The sequence below is a fragment of the Falco punctatus genome (assembly GCF_963210335.1).
Source record: "Falco punctatus genome assembly, chromosome: 6".
Taxonomy (NCBI): Eukaryota; Metazoa; Chordata; class Aves; order Falconiformes; family Falconidae; genus Falco; species Falco punctatus.
In genome coordinates, this window is record NC_137585.1 from 83,260,869 (window position 1) to 83,279,936 (window position 19,068).

The window sequence follows — 19,068 nt, forward strand, 5'->3', positions numbered from 1 at the left end:
GCCCATCAGTCCAGCCTGTCCAGATCCATCTGCAGAACCTTCCTGCCCTAAAGCAGATAAACATTCCTCCCCAGCTTGGTGTCATCTGCAACTTTACTGAGGGTGCACTTGATCCCCTTGTCCAGATGATTGATAAAAAGTCAATGTCAAACGGGACTGGCCCCAACACTAAGCCCTGGGGAACACCACTTGTGACTGGCCGCCAACTGGATTTAACCCCACTCACCATGACTCTGGGTCCAGTCATCCAGCCAGTTCTTTAAAACAGCTCTTCCTGAACTATTTTGTTTGCTCAGTTTTGAAAGCATCCCTGCTTCTCCCTGTGGCTTAGTGACCAAGTTGTCCTGCTGTTAATGCCTGTCACTGCCGAGTCCAGAGCATGCAGTTCTTAAAACACAGCTCAATTCTTCTCAAACACCAGCCCAGTCATTCCTTTATCAGGCCATAAAAGTAGGCAATACAAAATCATTATAGCAAAAGCCAGGCTGCTTATAAGTAATACAGGTAACTTTTAAATTAATTTATTTACTTACTGTGCAATGACATGATGAGTGTTTGGGTAAAATTCTGCCCTTATCTTCAGATGCCCTCAGTTTCTCATTAGTTAAAAGCCCACTCATTAGGAAGAGCACATTCCCGGGACAAACACATCAGCTGTTGTAAATTGTTCCACCAAAGTTTTCTGCTGTTCACTGATTTTCTAGAGGTAAGTGCCATGTTATTTACTCAATTAATAGCTGGTAAAGACAAAGTTTTCACTTCTGTTTATGGTCTGCCAGTTAGGAAGGCTTTCTGTGGGTTTTTTTTTTCTGTAGCATGTCAATTCTGGACTATATTTTATTTCTTTTTTTTTTTTTCTGTCAAATAACTAGTTGGTGCTTCACACTCCAATGTGAAACAGCAATTTTAAATTAGAAAACTGATCTTGAAATGCTGTCTGTGAATAAAATGCACATTTGAAAAACAAGAGTAATGTTTTGACTTTAAAGGTGTCTCAGAATTTGGGTAATCAGTTTAATACTTAAATGCACTGGGCTATGCGTGCAACACTACACACCTAGAAAGGAGCTAATCATACCTTGGTCCTGTATTTAATCTCATATGAAAAATAAAAAAATACTTCTTTCATTAGAAGCAAAACATTCAGGGTAATTGTTTCAAGATGACTCACAATAAAGGCAGTCCATCACCTACTGTGTATCTTAATCTCAAAAGGAGCCCAAAAGAGGATGCAGTTAGTTGTTTGACAATGGGTTCTGTTTATTAATGATTTGTGTTAATATATTGTGCTGGGTATTTGTAGAGCTAGAGATATGTTTAATTCATTTATTTGAGACAATGCAGGTGCCAGACAAGCTGCGTATTGGCATGCAAATAAAGTCTGAAGTTAATTTCACCTCAAATACTTTATACATATTTTCCAAATTATCTAGAGCCTCTCTTTGGCAAAGTGTAATATTACCTTTTGTGTTATCAAAAGAATAGGAATTATGTACTGCAAGAAGAGATTTACAGTGGAAATACACAACTGTTTAAGCATTTGCAAGCACACTAAGTTTTTTAGCTGGCTAAAGGACAGATTTTTCCTCTGACAATATTATAAATGCTTAATAACTCATGAATTCAATTGGAATATTTCTAGTTTTACACCCCCTCCATTAATTTCAATTGAATTTTCTTGAATGACTCCATCTGAAAGCAGAACTTATCTTTAAGAGCGCTAAAATTAATTTAGCTTATAGCATTTTCTGAGGAATAAGCCAAGGCCTGATTGTTTGAATTTTCTGTGTTATCAATTGAACTGAATTTTCTCTTTTATAAGTGCCTCTAATAACAACAAACCCTTCAGGAAATGAAAGTGTGAATTAAGCAGATGGTGTGAAAGAAGCATATTTTAAATGCTTTGCAACAATGTAAACGCATGTATTATTTATTTGTACATTATTATAAGCTATTAAAATTACATGCCAAAAGGTAGGATATATTCTGTTAGTGCCCATTTATGTCCATGATCTTCAGTTAAAAGTATTTAGTAATAAATTAAAAGGAAAATCTATAAAACAGTAAGAACTTCTTTCCAGATACTGTTGGTAGGCACTTTTCACCCATCAAGAGCCAGACAAACAGCGTACTGAACACTGCTGAGAACATTCATCTTAATTATTCAGGGAATTAAGGCTTTAACAGCTCTGACAATCAATATGGCTCCTCGAGAAGGAAAAAAAAAAAAAGGATTTATTTTCCCCCCTTTATTCTTTGCATATGGGAAAGAAATAAATATTAAAATTGCATAGAAAAGGTTGTATTTTTCACATAAACTTTACAACTTAAAATATTGAGAATATTTTTTTTAAAATATGTTTGTCTCCATTTATAATGCAATAGAAGCAGATGGAATGGAATTGAAAATAACAATACATCAAGCTTTTTCATAAAAAAAAGATCAGCTTCATATATTGCATGCAATCTAAATTCATGTATTAGATATGTAAAATGGCATAATACTCTAGATTTTATATAGTTTCGTCCACTCAGAAAATACTTCTTTCACTCAATCCTTCAACAACTGAAAAATTGTTTGTGGGACATATATATTTAATCTCCCTCTACTGCACAGACAGATTTACACCATATACTTTATCTTTCCCTGGTATTCAAAGCGCCATCAATAATCTGCAGTGATTTAAAGTGATGGGACAGTCTTTTAAATAAAACAATACTGGGAACCACAACCTGTATCTTAATTTTCCCTCTGTCACCGATTTGCTAGTAAATTGAAAAGTTTCAGTGTCCCAATAGGAAATGTTTTTCTTTCCAGCAGGAAGTTAAGGATTAATATTTGAAAACCAGTTTGAGGTCTCTGCGTTAAAGGCAATGTGGCAGCGAGGGAGAAGAGCCATGAGGGAAGGGGATCCCCAGCCCTGGTGGTCCCCACTACCTGTGTGTGAGCACGAAGCGAGGACAAGCTGAGCCCAGCACACCCGCTTGTGACTGAGCAGGCTGTACCCAGCCTTGAACAGGCAGATAAAAGGGGGGGGGGGGGGGGGGGGGGAGGGAGGGGAAAGGATGCACGCTCCAAAAAAGGGACGTGAAAGCATTTGGAAAAATTTCAGGAGTTGCTGCAGCACTGGGGCATTGGACCAGTTGATGTTCGTGGTGCCCAAACACACGTATAACGTGCTAAATTGGTTATATTTAATAGAAAAGAAGATTTATGGGTTCCATGGAAAGAATATATTTTCAATACCAATTCTTTTCTTTTTTTATTCCCATGCTTCCTTGCAGTCTTTTCTCTCAATTTAAGGCATGACATGAGCTGCACATAACCGAAACAATGAAACTAAACAGGAAATGCCTAAGCAGCTCTCTGGCCCAAATATGACTTACTGTAAAACTGTGATACACACCCAAGAATGTCCTCTGGCATTTTCCGTTTGCTTAAAAATGAATAATCCACACTGTACAAAAATGTCAGCAGTGATAGCATAGGCTTGAATCCCCATGTCCTTGCTCTTTGAATTTCTTTTCTCATACTTTGCACAAAAATAAAGGGATGATACTTTGTGCCTTGCAACCTGGTATCTCTGTTCATCTATTGGAAGTGAACTGTAATATGAATTGTAAATGAAAAAGTCAATCTTATGTTCATTTTTGTACTTGTATTGATCTGCAAGGAAGACGCAAACGTAGAGTCATAGAATCACAGAATGGTTTGAGTTGGAAGGGACCTTAAAGATCACCCAGTTCCAACCCCCCAGCCATGGGCAGGGACACCTTCCACTAGACCAGGGTGCTCAAAGCCCCATCCAGCCTGGCCTTGAACACTTCTAGAGATGGGGCAGCCACGACTTCTCTGGGCAACCTGTTCTACTACCTCACCACCCACATAGTAAAGAATTTCTTCCTAATAACTAATCTAAATTTACCCTCTTTCAGTTTAAGGCCATTTCCCCTTGTCTTATCACCACATGCCCTTGTAAAAAGTCCCTCTCCAGCTTTCTTGTAGGCCCCTGTAAGGTCTGCCTGGAACCTTCTCTTCTCCAGGCTGAGCAACCCCAACTCTCTCAGCCTGTGTTCACAGGAGAGGTGCTCCAGCCCTCTGGTCATCTTTGTGGCCCTTCTCTGGCCTCGCTCCAACAGGTCCCTGTCCTCCTTCTGTTGGGGGCCCCAGCGCTGAACACAGTACTCCAGGCGGGGTCTCGTGAGAGTGAAATAGGGAGGGTAAAGCAGCTTGCTTGACCTGCTGTCCACACGTCTCTTGATGCAGCCCAGGATTTGGTTGGCTTTCTGAGCTGCAGATGCACACTGTCACGTCATGTTGGGCTTCTCATCTGCCAACACCCCAGAGTCCTTCTCACGGTATTACTCTTCTGCTCACTTTTTAACTTGGAATCTAGTCTGAGATATATAGCTAGAGAATTAGGAAGACGTGAGTCAGGAGACTGCAAAGTGGTAGTTACGATGATGCAGTGAATACTTAGTCTCTCTTTACTGTAGTTTTATGCTTTTGGACCTCTGAAGGATTCAGGATAGATAGGCAGTCTGTGTCCTTTTTACCAAGTTATCTAAGCAAGCTGTTTTTCAACAAAACCAGGAAAAGCAAGACTTTACATAATTTGAAACAGAAGAATAACAGCAGAGAGGGAGGAAGACAGAGACAGGATAGATAGATTTGGTCTTTCCCTTATTTCCTAAAAAGACAGAGGACTATACATACATGCGTAGATAAACACACAGTATCTTGTAAATGCATATTGTGTGCATATAAATCAGACATAATAGAGAATAATATATTGATGCACAAGATTTTTCAAGATATTTGCAAGGTACTTTTAAATGTGATTGTATGGTGGAAAAATGTTCAAATACAGTTGAAATGTCCATATTTCTTAGCCACAATAATAATGCCTACCCCAAATGTGATCAGTCAATGTTCAAAAAAGGACATTTCTTTTAGCTGCCAATTTTGCCCATTCCTCAGTGGAATGCAAACAATACAGATACATTAATTTCCTTATCAAGTCCCACCATGTTTAATTTCTTTTCCAAGTAAAATGCTTCTAGTTAAAATGAACATGTGTCTACAATGAAAGAAAGTATAGCACTACACTCAGCAGTTGCAAGACAAGAGTCAATAGTGCATATGAGAGGCTGAAAGCAAGCTTGGTAGAGTGTTGTATATCTAGTTTAAGCCACAAGACTTGATTCTATTCTGTTGGAAAAATCACCTTTCCTCTATGGTTTAACTGTACCTCTTTGCTATTCTGGATTTTATATTATGTTAGTCAGGTACAAGTTAATGAGGGAATCTGAAGTAGCTGTTACTGTAGGAACTCCAGATTATTATTTTTTTCAAAGTGTGTTTCTGAATTCTGACATAATTATGAAGTTCAGTGAAAGATGACTCTTTCTCCACAGGTAAAATCACATGTCTGTGAGTTCTTGCTTTCCTACTGTACACGACATCTTTGCATACATTTCAACAGTCTTGAAACTGAAAGTGTAGTCTTCGCCTGTCTGAACTGAAGGAGTAAGATAAACCCAACTTAGTCATGGGATACGGGCTTCCAGGTGTTACAATTGTAATGTGATTTAGTTTTTAAGGTCATCTTTATGATCTTTCAGAGAGATTGAAATGTCAGGTAAACCATCTTTTTTTAATCTTACTTTAAATTAGGTCTAAATCTACATACTCTCTGCTTCACTGCAACTTCTGCTTAAAATCACTCTCCTCTCATGTCATACTTCGCCATTACAGATCTGGAGAAATGACACAGATTTCCTCAAAATGAGTACAAAAATGACGTAGCTATCCTGTAAATTTCTCATCTGACAGCTAAAGAATGATAGTGAAATGACGTCTCCAGAACATCAACTGTTAACTAAAGTATCCAGTGACAGATTTTTAAGTTTTGTGAAATGCTTGCTTGATTGAAGAATGATTCTTATCTTGTTGGTCATTGACATTAAACTGCATAGGTAGTCAAATTATTTAACATGTCCCACTGCTGGAAGATAAATCTGAATAGTGAATATGTCCTTACAAATGAGCTGTTCATCCTGAAGAGATTATAAGCCTTGGGCATCAAGAACAATTAAACTCAGCAGAAAATGAAAACACAGAATGGTATTATAGCTAAATGTATGGATTATACTTCCTTGAAAAGTCAGTATACAGATGAGTATAAAATCAGAGGATGGATGCATTTGCTGGCTATTATGATGTTGTGTTGGCTGGCTATATGGTCAATATATTAATCATAAGCAAAAGTACCATCTGTAACATCATGTGTCACACTGCAAAGAATGCCAGGATAATCAATAAAAACCAGGAAAGAAGCAGAACTGGCTGGCTGGAGAACACCATTGGGCTGTATTGGAATACATGGTGTGCAAATAGGTTTCTTTAGGGTGAGTCTATATTTTTACTAATTTTAAGCTGTTGTTTTGGAATCAAAGTGTGCAATTAGGACGGATAGTTCAGCTGTTAACAACTATCTGGAAATGGAAATATAGTGGAATTCTGACTAATAAACACAGTTGAAATGAAAGTTGGACTAAGTTAACAACATTTGCTCGGGAAAAGCCAACAGTTTCTTGTTTTTTTGCAGAAATGTGACTGTACAGAAATTAACTTGCATTTTCTATTCAAGAAATGGTGAATTTCACCACACTTATTAAAGGATATATTGAAATCCAGTCATAACCTGCTTCATCCTAAGCTGCACAGCAGAAACTGATGTAAATAGAAAACTACATGTTATTTCGTGCAGTAAGAATATGATTCAAATTTCCTGAATACAGTAAAAAATACTTCATCAGCCTTAATGTATTTGTGATCAGGCCCCACTTCTTTCACTTATGAAGAATTCATTTTTGTTTTTAGAATGTAGAGCAGAAACACTGAGAACAGATTCTGCTCTGAAAACACTGTAGTGCTTCAGAAAGCTATGTGCATCTTTGGGAAGTTAAATTAACCATGATAATATGTCACTGAATCAGAAAAACAGGAGTACTTGAATCAAGGCTGATAATGAGCTTCAAGGAGGCATCGTTAGTATCTGCGCTCATTAAAAAATGGGGATTAAAGCAGTCCAATTAATGCCCATGCATGAGATTAAAAAGGCCATAGTCCAAAGATACAACAGTGGAAATTGTAATAAAAGATGTTTTGTTCTTCTTTAGAGGTTCTTTTGTGTATGTGTGAAACAATGGATAATTTATTTCCCCCTCTTTCAGAACTATAGGTTTACCTCTTTCTTTGAAAACTCGCTTCACTTGGTTTTAGATGGCTTTTTAAGGAAAAAGTAAGCATCTGTAATTAAATTCCCATGTGCAAATAAAACCAGAATAAATTGCAGATTAATGCAACTGGATTGGAACTTTTTCAAAGGACTTTTTTTTAATTTAAAATGTCAACCCTTTAAGGAATCACGCATATGGGAAGGTCTCCTGTGTATAATAGGAAGTAGCAGGAAAAGTGACATGCTTTGCAATGATATACTTTAGCCATCTAAAAGGTAGTCATATTATCTAGGCATTTATCACCACCTTTTCTAGGTTAACAGGGATAGCTGGTTGACTAATTCCATATAGCTTTAAATAGGGAATATATAGTAGCTTTGGAAGGTGTACAGTATTCACTAGATAACCTTGAATGGCTTTCCTTGACAAGACTCCTAACTAGCTTGAACAGGATTAGACAGATTCCTGCCCTTTTTTGTGGGATTCAGCTTGCAGATGCAGACATCTGTGTCTACAGTTGAGCAAGGTGTCCAGGCTTCTTCACAACTTCAAGGAAGATTTGGTCAATCCAGTCAAAAGACCCTTGAGAGTTATTCAACATGTCCCGAGATAAATATTTTCATTTTGTCACTTGTGGTGTTTTGCACATGGTCCTGAGTGACTGGCTCACAGTGGTCCTGCTTGAGAATGAGGTTGGACCAAATGACCTCCAGAGGTCCCTTCCAACCTCAGCCATTCTGTGATATAATGCCTTGTCAGTGACAGTGACAACAATTGGCCAGAAACTAAAAATATAACTTACAATTATCCTGCACTATTATTTCCTGGATTATCTTTGTTATGATTTATTATCTGCAATGTTGTAATGCCTAGGGCTGTCAGATCGAGACAAGAAATGTACTATGTTAGTCATTAATATCTGACAAAATGATCTAATTATATGTACATAATAACACAAGGCTGAACAATATCAGCGTTTGCATTGTGGGAATAGGCAGCTGGGATCTTCTCCCAGATCTTTTCTTACACAGAAATTCACTAAACCATTTCTTTTTCTCCTGATGCTCTTCCCATTTCATCTGAGCTATAACTTTTTGAAAAGATCTTTGTTTATATTATGGACTTGTTCTCATGTACTGCAAAGCAATCCAGTACAAATCATGAAAAAGCACTTACAAATGCACTAAGTCAGTTTGCTGCATCGAAGGAGTGCAAAGGACTGCGATGCATTCATTATTTTGTATAAAACAGAAAGGGAGAGGCATTTTTTGTGGCTTTTTGTTTGGTTTTTTTTTCCCAGCCTATGACATTACTTAGATGATTATGCAAGGCTCTGCAGGAAAACAGAGAAAAAGATACCGGTTGCAAGCATAAGACTTCCACCAGATCAATGGAGTGAAAATAACCTGGCATCCTTTTCCAACAGGCACGCTTGTACGTAGTACCAGCTTGATGGCCTGTAGCAATGGCCCATTTCACTCAAGGACCTTTTCCCTAATAGGATCTAAAGGATTGTGATCAAAGTTTTAAAACTTGGGTACTAAATCTATATTTAGGCATGCAAAAAAAGCAGCCAGAAAGTGGGTGGGGAAACAACAGGAGCATAAATCTCTGGCTTGCTAATGAGGGCTTGCTCATGGGGAGTTCTGCGTTGTGGCTTCTTGCAGTCCTGCTCCTCACTCACTGCCCATAGCCATTGCCTAATGCCAGTTGCCTCCGCCACCTCTTGGGAAGGTGCTTTTGTACCAGACCACTGGTCAGGGGGACTTAATGCTTATCTGGGACTGAGGATGGAAAACCACAAGACTGGGGATGGAGAAGAGAAAGGCTGTTCAGCAGGAGATAAAAAGACAAAGTAGAGACTTAAAGGAAAGGCAGAACATCAGGAGAGCAGTGGCAAAGGAAAAGAAACATCAAACCCAGAAGATGGAAGAATGGCAAGGAAGGACAAATGACAGGGGGAGAAATCCTGGATTGTATCACTTACGAGAGCCAATACATTTTCAAACAGTGAAAAGGTTTTTTTCTTTAATAAGTTTGCTGGCAGATTTGGGTAGGTGTATCTGCAGCCCTCCTGTAGATTTGGCATCCCATTACAGATTAGAGGTAATAACCAGGGAGTATTACAGATTCTAGTAGATGGGTATGTTGGCTGTACTGGTTTGGAAAGCAAGAAACCTAGGCATCCTGGCTGTAAGCTAATGGATGGGTATGTGTGAAGAGCTCTCTTTGTCTAGGAAAGGAGTTAAGTGATCAGCTGGTGTTAACTGCGTGAGAAAATATCAGGGACAAGTGAAGCTAGGCTAATTACACTAGGATAACTTCGGTCTGACTTTATGGGCAAGAAAAGAAATAATTAAAAATGGATGTTTTTATCCAGTGTTATGACATTTTAAATTCACATGGCTAGTGCCTGAGTTGAACCTGCAATGCAGACAGTGATTGCAGTGATTTAATGTGACTAAAATGGAGAAACTTGATGGGTGAATGACAGACAATAATAACTGAAAGGATAAACACATCATACTGTAGGTGCAGCAATGTTCATTAGAGCAAACAATTTTTATGACTCTAGATTCAAGCTGTTATATCAGCTGGAGCCCACCATGTAGTTGCTCATCAGCACCAGTGACAGGTACTGTATTACCCAGCAAAAAGACCTGAAAGACAAACCCAGGACAGAGTTGAGCTGCGCTTCTTGGGGAAGAGATAGGAGCAGGGACAGATCCTGGAGCAGCCGACGGCAGGCAATGGTTAAACAGCTGCTCCACAGGGTGCAAAGTCATGGTGTGTGTGCCCAGGATGCCAGCAGCCCTGCAGCTCTGGCAGCTCCTGGACTACTAGTAGACCCCAAGCCAGTGGGACAGTCAGGGAAAACAGCAGACCCTGAAAGGAAAAATTCATACTAATAAGCCCCCACTTCTATAGACAAAGTTCTATAGTTCCTTTGTCAAAGATACAGCATGCTTTTCCAGCTAGTTCAGATCCACATTTTATTTTCTTTAACGTATTGATATTTAATTTGTTTTCAGTATAGTAAGTAGCTTAAACCATTAAGTCATTAATAGTATCACCCTTTTAGTCTGCAGACTGATTCTCTCTCTTGCATCTCTTCATTTAGAAAATGAAAATTAAATTCAAGGGTAGATAACAATACACTTTTTTCCCAGATATGCTGAAATTACAGCGTTTCTGAGTTCTCTTGATTAATCTGTGTGAAGTAGAAGTATTTGCCTTTTGTTTGAATTACCTTTCCTTTAGTGACTATTACCATATACAGATAGTAAAAAAGGGCTTAGCCGTGCTGTGATGATGTTCCAGGCAAGTCAGACTGACCATAGCAGAACATGCTTGGAAGCTGAAATTTCAAATGAGCAGCACATTTGTTTTAAACTATTGTTTTAAGTTATTCTTCTATTAACTCATCTTTTGTAAACATCAGGGACCAAAAAAGTCTTAAGGAAAGGTCTGAAGCAACTGTGGCAGACGTTTGGGTGAGAAAGAAAGCAAAAAAAAGCTGACCAACAGAACACACTTCAAGACAACAAAGTCTATCAAAAAGTCTTTCAAAGCCTTTGAAATTAGACTTAATTTTTACAAGATCATAGTTTTCACCTTGCTCTGTTTGTGCTGGGTATAACGTTAACAAAAGCAAATAAAACCAAAAGGCATCCCTTTGCCATCCTATCTGCCTCCAGCGTGGCTACTGCCTTTCTAACAGTTTTGGTTTGTTTTTTTGTTTTGTTTTCAAGGACACATCAAAACAATTTCCCAGAAAAAAATATACCATGGATGTTTGGGTCAAACGGTTAGCAGTGGCGGCGCTGCTTACCGTGGTTGACACTCAGCTGCCGAAGCCAGCACGGGTCCCTTTGGTTCTGCACAAGCCTTTCATGGTTGTCTGGAACGCGCCAACTGAGCAGTGCAGGCTGCGGTACAAGGTAGACCTGGATCTCAGTGTTTTTGACATTGCATCCAACACCAATGAGACTTTGAGCGGATCCAATGTGACAATCTTTTATCACACTCATTTGGGATACTATCCCTACTACTCAGATGATGGAGACCCTGTCAATGGAGGGGTGCCCCAGAATGAAAGTCTTATCAAACACCTTAATAAAGCAAAGTCTGACATTGACTATTGTATACCCATGAAGAAATTTCAGGGACTTGCAGTCATTGACTGGGAAAACTGGAGGCCCCAGTGGGATAGGAACTGGGGCAATAAAAGCATTTATAGGAATAAATCTCTGGAGATGGTTAGGAGACGGCATCCTCAGTGGTCAGAGCACAGAATTAGGAAAGTGGCTAAAGAGGAATTTGAAAACGCTGGCAAGAGTTTTATGAACAACACTATCCTTCTGGCTGAGCATATGAGACCAAATGGTTTGTGGGGTTACTATCTCTACCCAGACTGCTACAACTACGATTACAAAGAACACCCCCAAACATACACAGGGAGATGCCCAGCCATTGAGTCTTCCCGCAATGACCTCCTGCTTTGGTTGTGGAAGGAAAGCACTGCTCTCTACCCTTCTATATACCTGGATTATATACTGAAGTCAAGTCCAAATGCACTAAAATTTGTTCACTATCGGGTTAAGGAGGCGATACGTGTTGCCTCAATTGCTAGAAAAGACTACGTTTTGCCTGTGTTTGTTTACTCCAGACCATTTTATGCCTATACTTTTCATGTTCTAACAGAGGTAAGCAGACAGACTTCTTTAGAAATTTAGATTTGAAACAGTCTCTTAGAAGAAATACTTTCTAAAAGTTTTCCTTGTATAAAAGGACGTATGCATTTGTTTTTCATATTTAAGGCAGCCCCTGCAAAAGGAAGTACTGTAGTCACAGTACAAAACTCTACACCTTTCAAGACTTAATATTGCAGTGCTTTGGTCTACTTCTGTAGGATAACATTGTGTATTTTTAATGAGGGTAATTTAGAAAGAAAGTACAAAGAAATCATTTCCTTAAGGAAGTAATTCATTCTGATATTTTAATTCTTTCAGGACAGCTTGTGAAATGAACTTGACAATTTTTTGTGAAGTTCAAAACTAATTAGTGTAATGGAAAGAAACTTTCATGAGAAAGGAGCCTCAGGGCTTTTTTGTTTCTTTATCCAAATGTAAATTCCTTCAGTATAGAAATAAACCACTCAAGTAAACTAGTCTGGCCTGGAGTTCCTCACTCCTGCATGACAAGCATTGGCCATCTCGATTTTCAGAGGTACAACATGTTCAAACATCTTCATGATCCAACATTTAGTGCTAATACTGCGGAGTACTTTTTAATAAAGAAACCAAGTTTTTGAGTCATGCAATATTCCTTCACCAAAGATCAAGTGCAATAAATACATAGTGGCCACAGCATTGATGGTAAAAGTATATGTGTATAAATCCCAGACTTACTGGATATGTAATGATGATTGTGGCTCTGACTTTGTTTATGCACATAATAGAGAGGCACAAATGCATATCTGTTTCTCTAGTATGTGCTCCAAGTGCCAAAATTTTGGTTTGGTCACTATGGATTCCATGAGAAGGGAGGAAATCTGGGGCAGGGACCTCATGGAAACAACCACTTGATGGCTAAGCATATCTGGGGGTGCTCCCTCCCTTTGGTTTACAGAGAGCTGCATGAGAGCTCGCTTCTGCTGCTGCCAAAGACACGTTCTTGACTCCAACCAGAACAGCAAAAGAAAGAGAAGGGGCAAGGGAAAGGCAATGGTCAGTCCAGCAAACCACAGGCTGCATGTGGCTTTAGCCTGGAGCTGGAGCTGGGGTGGTGCGGTGGAGCCCTAACAGCCTGAGAAGAGTTTCAGGCTGCCCCCAGGAAGCAAGTGGTACATAGAAGCAATCCTTAATTTGGTCTGCCTTCATTTTTAGTATCCAGGGACTCTTTGGAGGTGTTTTCTGCGTGATGTGGAAGCTGCAGGTCCTTGCTGGTTCAGAAGTCCTGGGCAAATAGGCAAGGCTGTGTCCCACTGAAGGGAAGGAGCCACTGGGGTCAGCACAGGCAGGATTTCACCCAGAACACCTTCACTGAAGAACTCAGGCTGTGAAATAAATGAGCATTCTTCAAATGCAGTAATGAACATTTTTAATAATATAAATTAGTCCCTTGATCAATATAAAAATACCACGAGTTTTACTTAAAGCTATGAAAACTAACATGCTGTTGCCAGTTAGGCACAGGTTCATAATCTGTATAAAGTCACTGTTTTACCTTAAGCGATTTTCAGAGCAGTACAGTGGTAATTTGGAGTGATGTTCCTCCTAAGTTACACGCTTTAACTGTTTTTCAGTTGCATATAGCCATTTACTTCTAGATACTTTAAAGTTCACTTTGTACCTCTGCAGCCAGGGAAGATCCCTGCATAGCCAGAGAAACATATTTGGATTATGCTCCACCACGTTTTCTGATGACAGTCCCCAGCTCTGCAGGCAGCCATGGGGGCAGGGCTTGATGTGTCTCCAGGCTATACACATCATCTGTGTGAACAGCTTGGGGACTGCCAGGAACTTGCAGGGTTGCACTTCAGAAAACTCTAAATAGGAGTGATCACAAAAATAATGTTCTTGTTTTCCTTCATAGCCCTGAAGTCACCAAGATACTTTAAACATGGGTTTGTGTGTTCAGATTTTAGACTAGACTGGAGCTTCTCATTTGACCCATGAGATGCCCCTAAGTGATGCTCATAAACCTACAAACAAGACATGAAACCTTTGAGGTCCAGCAACAGTGTGCATGAATGTGACAAAAGGAGCCAGTGTAATGTAACGACATCCAGGCTAAATGTCCATAGAAAAAATGGGATAGCAGGCTAATAGATACCTGACCTCTGACAGGGACTGGGCCAGGAGAACCACTGTCCTGCTCCATCAAGTTCTGCAAAAGCTGTGACATTCTGGTCCAACAGAAACAATTGCTGACACGCTCAAGCCTTGTGTATAAGCCCTTCTGTACAGCATGAAAAATACAGTAAATACCACAGTGGAAGAAAATAGAAAGAATGGTTGTGAGTCAGAGACACTGAGGGAGAGACACAGGTCTAGCAGACCTTCAGAAAGGTGAAAGATTCAGGTCCCAAATGGATGCTGTAGCTACGTGTGCTGTACCTTTCACCCTGGAAATCAGGTGAGTTGTGCATAAGGTATCTGAGAAATTAATTTTGCTTTTTTTCTTGGAAACAATTTATAAATTCTGAACTGGGATCCCAATCATTATGAAAGGTTTCTGTATTTGCTAGAAATGCATATAAGCAGTTTGCCATCTGTAGGGTATTTAGAAACGCTCTTCTTTGACAATTTAATACTAAATGTGTGGGAGAGGGAAGTTACACAGTAGCATATGTGCTTCCTGACTAGATAGCTGAATTCATTAATAAAGCAGGATGACAACTAACAAACGATGAGTAATGGGTAACAATTCTCTTGTTCACCTATAGATAGTCTTCTCTGATGACCAGGTGTGCATGTGTACAGGGATCATTCCCTGCAACCATGCCAGGCTTGTGCTACCATTCCTGAATACAGAAAAACCTTGTCTGTGACTAAGACTGTTCAAAATGTAGAGGAAATATTAGAAAGGTACTTATTTTTCTTTCCTCAGAATTTAACTAGAATTGACTGTGCTGTTTCCTCTCAAGCTCCAAAATTGAAATGGCTTAGCTTACCTCCTATTTTTTAGCATTCAGTGCAGCAACTTGGCTGATCAAAATACGGAGAAGCACTGACGGAAACTAGACCATCCTCCTCCGTGCCAAATCAGCTGTCCGCCTGGAGATAGCTGAGCATAATCTTGAGGATCTTTGGTTGTTGCACACTGCCCCCAAAAGTTTGAACGAGAAGGAGCATCAGAAGGAAAGCAGCTTTGTTGACTTGGTTATTGCATGGAGTAATACCAGATGTCTAAGTGGTAGCTGACCTATAAAGCTGCCCCTTCAGGACAGTCCTCTAACATGGATGGATGAAGTTCTGATACAAAGAGTAAAATAGGATTCCCCACCTCAACATTCTCATATTTAAAATTATATCTATAATTTTTTTAACTTGCATGTTTTCTTCCATGTGAGGTACTTAACACTCACATGCCAGTGAGTGCCCACTCATGACAAGCTGTGCTGAGGAACAGCGCTGGGTTCAGTCCCAGACCCAGGGCTGCTGTGTCTGAGGCTGCTGGTGGAGCTCATGTGCCTCACTCAGGGCTTCATGGGGGCACTTCCCTCTCTCTCATCCTGATTTGCCACTCAGTCATTATGAGAGACACTTATCTTTCCTTTTCTCAAAATAGCCAAATAGGGGGTGAAAGTTTTATTTTATAACCCTTTTTGTGGCAGGGGAGGGTGGTGGTGGTGCCTCCCCAATTTGTGTGACAGTCTGCTGGTCAGAGCACCCACCTCTGGTGTGGGAACTCTTGGCTCAGTTCTCTTCCCAGTCTGCTCAGGATGAATGCAGCACCCTGTGTTGGACACCAGGAATGAGTTAGGGAATCACCTGACTAAAAAGAACAAGTGTACACGGGAGCAAAAATAAAAGAGAGAGTGCAACCTCCTGTTCGTAGGTTATTCAGGGGAGAGCCCTTCTGTGCTGATGGCCTTTGAAGTAGTCAGTCAGTGAAAGATGTAACTATGCATAGAAATGACAGCCAGAAGCCTTACTTCTTTCTTTGTGGGGAAGTTACCAAATTATTAAGCTGAATTGATCATAAGCTGTAGTCAGGTTCCTACTTGTTTCTCTTGCTCTGCTTTGTACCTTCATTGAATTGGCACAAAATAAAATGGCATCAGAAAGAGAAGTGGCACCCCTCTAAACATTGCCTGCAACCTCACAGTGAAGGTAACCCCTGCTGGAGGGTTAGCTGGAGATGATGCGTCTTTAGTATGGAGGAAGAGAGAAAAATTCAGCCCATGTCTTCCAATCAAATGTCAAATTTTGGCTTTAGCCTGAGAAAAGTTCTGAGTTTCTCAGCGCTGGCAAGGTGGTGTTTCTAGGTGTGCACGAAAGCAGAAATGTAGGTGCCTCGGGAACTTCAGCTGTGAAATTATCAGTGCCATTGGACTTCACACACCCAGAGGACTGGGTGAACTTTGAAGGTCATACTCTTGGTTTTGATTATTTTCTATCCATATGAATTAGACATGAAGTGCTGAAATCCCTTTGTGGATGTGAATCTAAATGATTTCTGAAAGTAACAAGAGAAAGATGTGGACTATGAGGGAATAAAAACTGGATTGACTCGCTCCTGGTCAAGCACCCTAACTCCTTAAGCACATTGCTTATTAAATCTTTATTTCAGGATTTTCTCAGGTCATAGTTCATTCATAAATGATGCTGATTATTTATTTTGCATATCTGAAAAGGTTTCAGTATTTTGTTAACAAGATCTGAACTCTGTTAGTACGAAATCACTCAACCATCATGTGGCTAATGTAGAATCACAGTCCAGCCTTTCTATTTGGGTAATCTTTGCAGATGAGGGAAGCCTGGGAATCCTCATTACCAAGGGGTCAGGCTGTATTTCCCATTCTCTTAACATTTGATGTTTTGATCTTTAATGCACATACTTTTTTTTAACTGATAAATTAATTCCCATGGGGAAAAAAACCCCACAATTTCCTGCATGAAGGTCACACCTGCAGCCCACACCACCATCCTTTTATAAAACTAGCACTGTACTACATACTTTGAAGAGCAATGACATTCTCTAAAAGACTGCTTGGATGATCAGCATCAACACAGACTTCAGGCGAGAGCAACTATACTTTAAATCTCTCTGTACATTACATAAAAGTGAGTAGGCAAGCTCTGCTCTTTCAGACTTGGCAGGTTTTCCTGCACTCTTTTGTCCAGCCTTTAGTTAAGGGTCAAAGTCACTGCTTGCTCTGACTTCTCTGTAATCGTCTTCAACTCTTCAGCAGACTCTCCCTTTCCCAAGGCATTTATTTGTGATTTCTTTTATATCTCTTGGGCCATAAATGTTTCAGGAATAGGAACTCCTTAACTATGCATTGATAAATCAACAGGCCCACTTACACAGTGAAATAAATTACTTAGTAGTAATTAACAATAATAACATGGGTTTTCCACTCTATCATTTTGCATTTCTAAGGTGCCACCACCATACTGTGATCATTTGGCTCATGTTTTGAATTGTTTTCTTCTAAAAAGGCCTGAAAAGACTGTATCAAAGACCATCACTAACTTTTAAAAGGATTTTGCTGTTTCTTCATCAAATTGAGAAATATTTTGATATCTGTCATTACAAACACTGATCAGGAATTACTTTCTAGTCAGTTATTGCAGATAGAAATGGCTGGAGATGTAATTGATCATGCCTTGAAATTTGGGGGTGGAAGAAGATCCTCCATATTGTCTAAGATTTAATTGCATTTCTGTAGACACAATATTCACTGTCTCAGGGAATGGCTTTAAGACACTTGCAAGGTATGTTGCTTGGTTGTTGGCCAGGCACCTGGGACTCCTGTTCTACACACTCCTGTCTGTGTTCTGGCAGGGCTGTGCTACTGCTATTGCTACAACTCTACTGTTTTATCAGTACAGCTCTAAAAGTGGGCATGGTTAAACCAGTATGCAAATGTGTGGTGTTTTTTTTAACCCCGTTTGGTACTATGTAGCACTGGGAGAGGCTGTTTTTCAAAGATATATTTCCTGGAATAATGGCATTCACACTGGTAGGAACAGCAGCTCTGTAAATGTCTTGGCATGGCTAAAGCAGCACAAGTCAGAGCCCTGCCTAAAGCCTACCAACTGCAATTAGACACTGTAAGGGTAATCCAACGATGTGTGACCATACTTATCGTCACTTGCCGAAAAATATGCCTATGTAGATATGGTAATCAATCAAAGACTGGTACATAAAATAGATCATTCAATTCTTACTCCACCAGTTTGGTTGGAGGACCCCTTGTGAATAAACTCTAAAGATTTCATTATTTAATAGTCACGCTCATGAATGCAACCTATGCAAACCTTTGGAGATACACAGAAGAGCTTTCTAAACTAAATAGCAATTTTATTATGAAGAATATACCACTGGACCGACATCTCCTCAGAGAGGTGGAGAGTGATGCCAAAATCCTAGTGATTTTTTACTTTTATTTTTATATCTTTGGTTTTCTTATGCCTGGTTTTGGCCTTCTTTTTCAGACAGATCTTGTCAATACCATTGGTGAAAGTGCGGCTTTGGGAGCAGCCGGAGTTGTTCTGTGGGGCAGTATGCAATACGCCAGCTCAAAGGTAGGTTGTCTTGGTTTGTTAGTATTTAGGAGTCACCTCAATACCTTTTCTTTGCCACCACACCCTCTGTAGCACCTACCTATCTTTATCAATGTCGTCAGCCAGTGGCTGAGGGCGATGGCTCAGTACTACTTTCAGGTCTTGTTAGTTCCATACTTTCATTAGGCTGCGAAGTCCCGTTGCTTCAGAGCACATTGCTTTGGGCAGGTCATTTGTAGCATTGTGGAATAATGAGTCCAGGTTAGAAGACAGACATGTTTTGAAACAATAACATAGACATATAAGCACAGCTCTTTTTTTTGCTTTTTTTTTTTTTTTTTTTTTAACAGTGTAGCTATGGCTGTTTGTACAGATCCACAGAGCAGGAATGGAGTCTGGAGGGAGAGTATTTTCTCTGGTCATCAGTGTTGAACTGACACATGGAAACTAATGTTACCACAAGAAAAGGCCTAGTTACTCCTCCCAGGTCCTTCAGGCCTTCACAAATAAACCTTTTTGAAATGATGGAGGAGGTGGGAGGCAGCACTGGGGTTTCAAAGGAGGCACGGTAGGCTAGCTGCCG

The 19,068-nt window shown here is 39.8% G+C and overlaps 1 protein-coding gene across 1 annotated transcript in view; it reads left to right on the forward strand.

Annotated features, from left to right (window-relative positions):
* The first annotated feature begins 611 nt into the window (after positions 1-611).
* Positions 612-19,068, forward strand: part of LOC308066528 (hyaluronidase-1-like) — a 41,298-nt gene continuing 22,841 nt past the window's right edge. Inside the window, exons 1-3 of the mRNA XM_080393956.1 lie at positions 612-706; positions 10,998-11,951; positions 18,417-18,506. Coding sequence (XP_080250082.1) covers positions 11,034-11,951; positions 18,417-18,506 — 1,008 coding nt within the window. The 5' untranslated portion in view covers positions 612-706; positions 10,998-11,033. The remainder of the gene's footprint in view (positions 707-10,997; positions 11,952-18,416; positions 18,507-19,068) is intronic.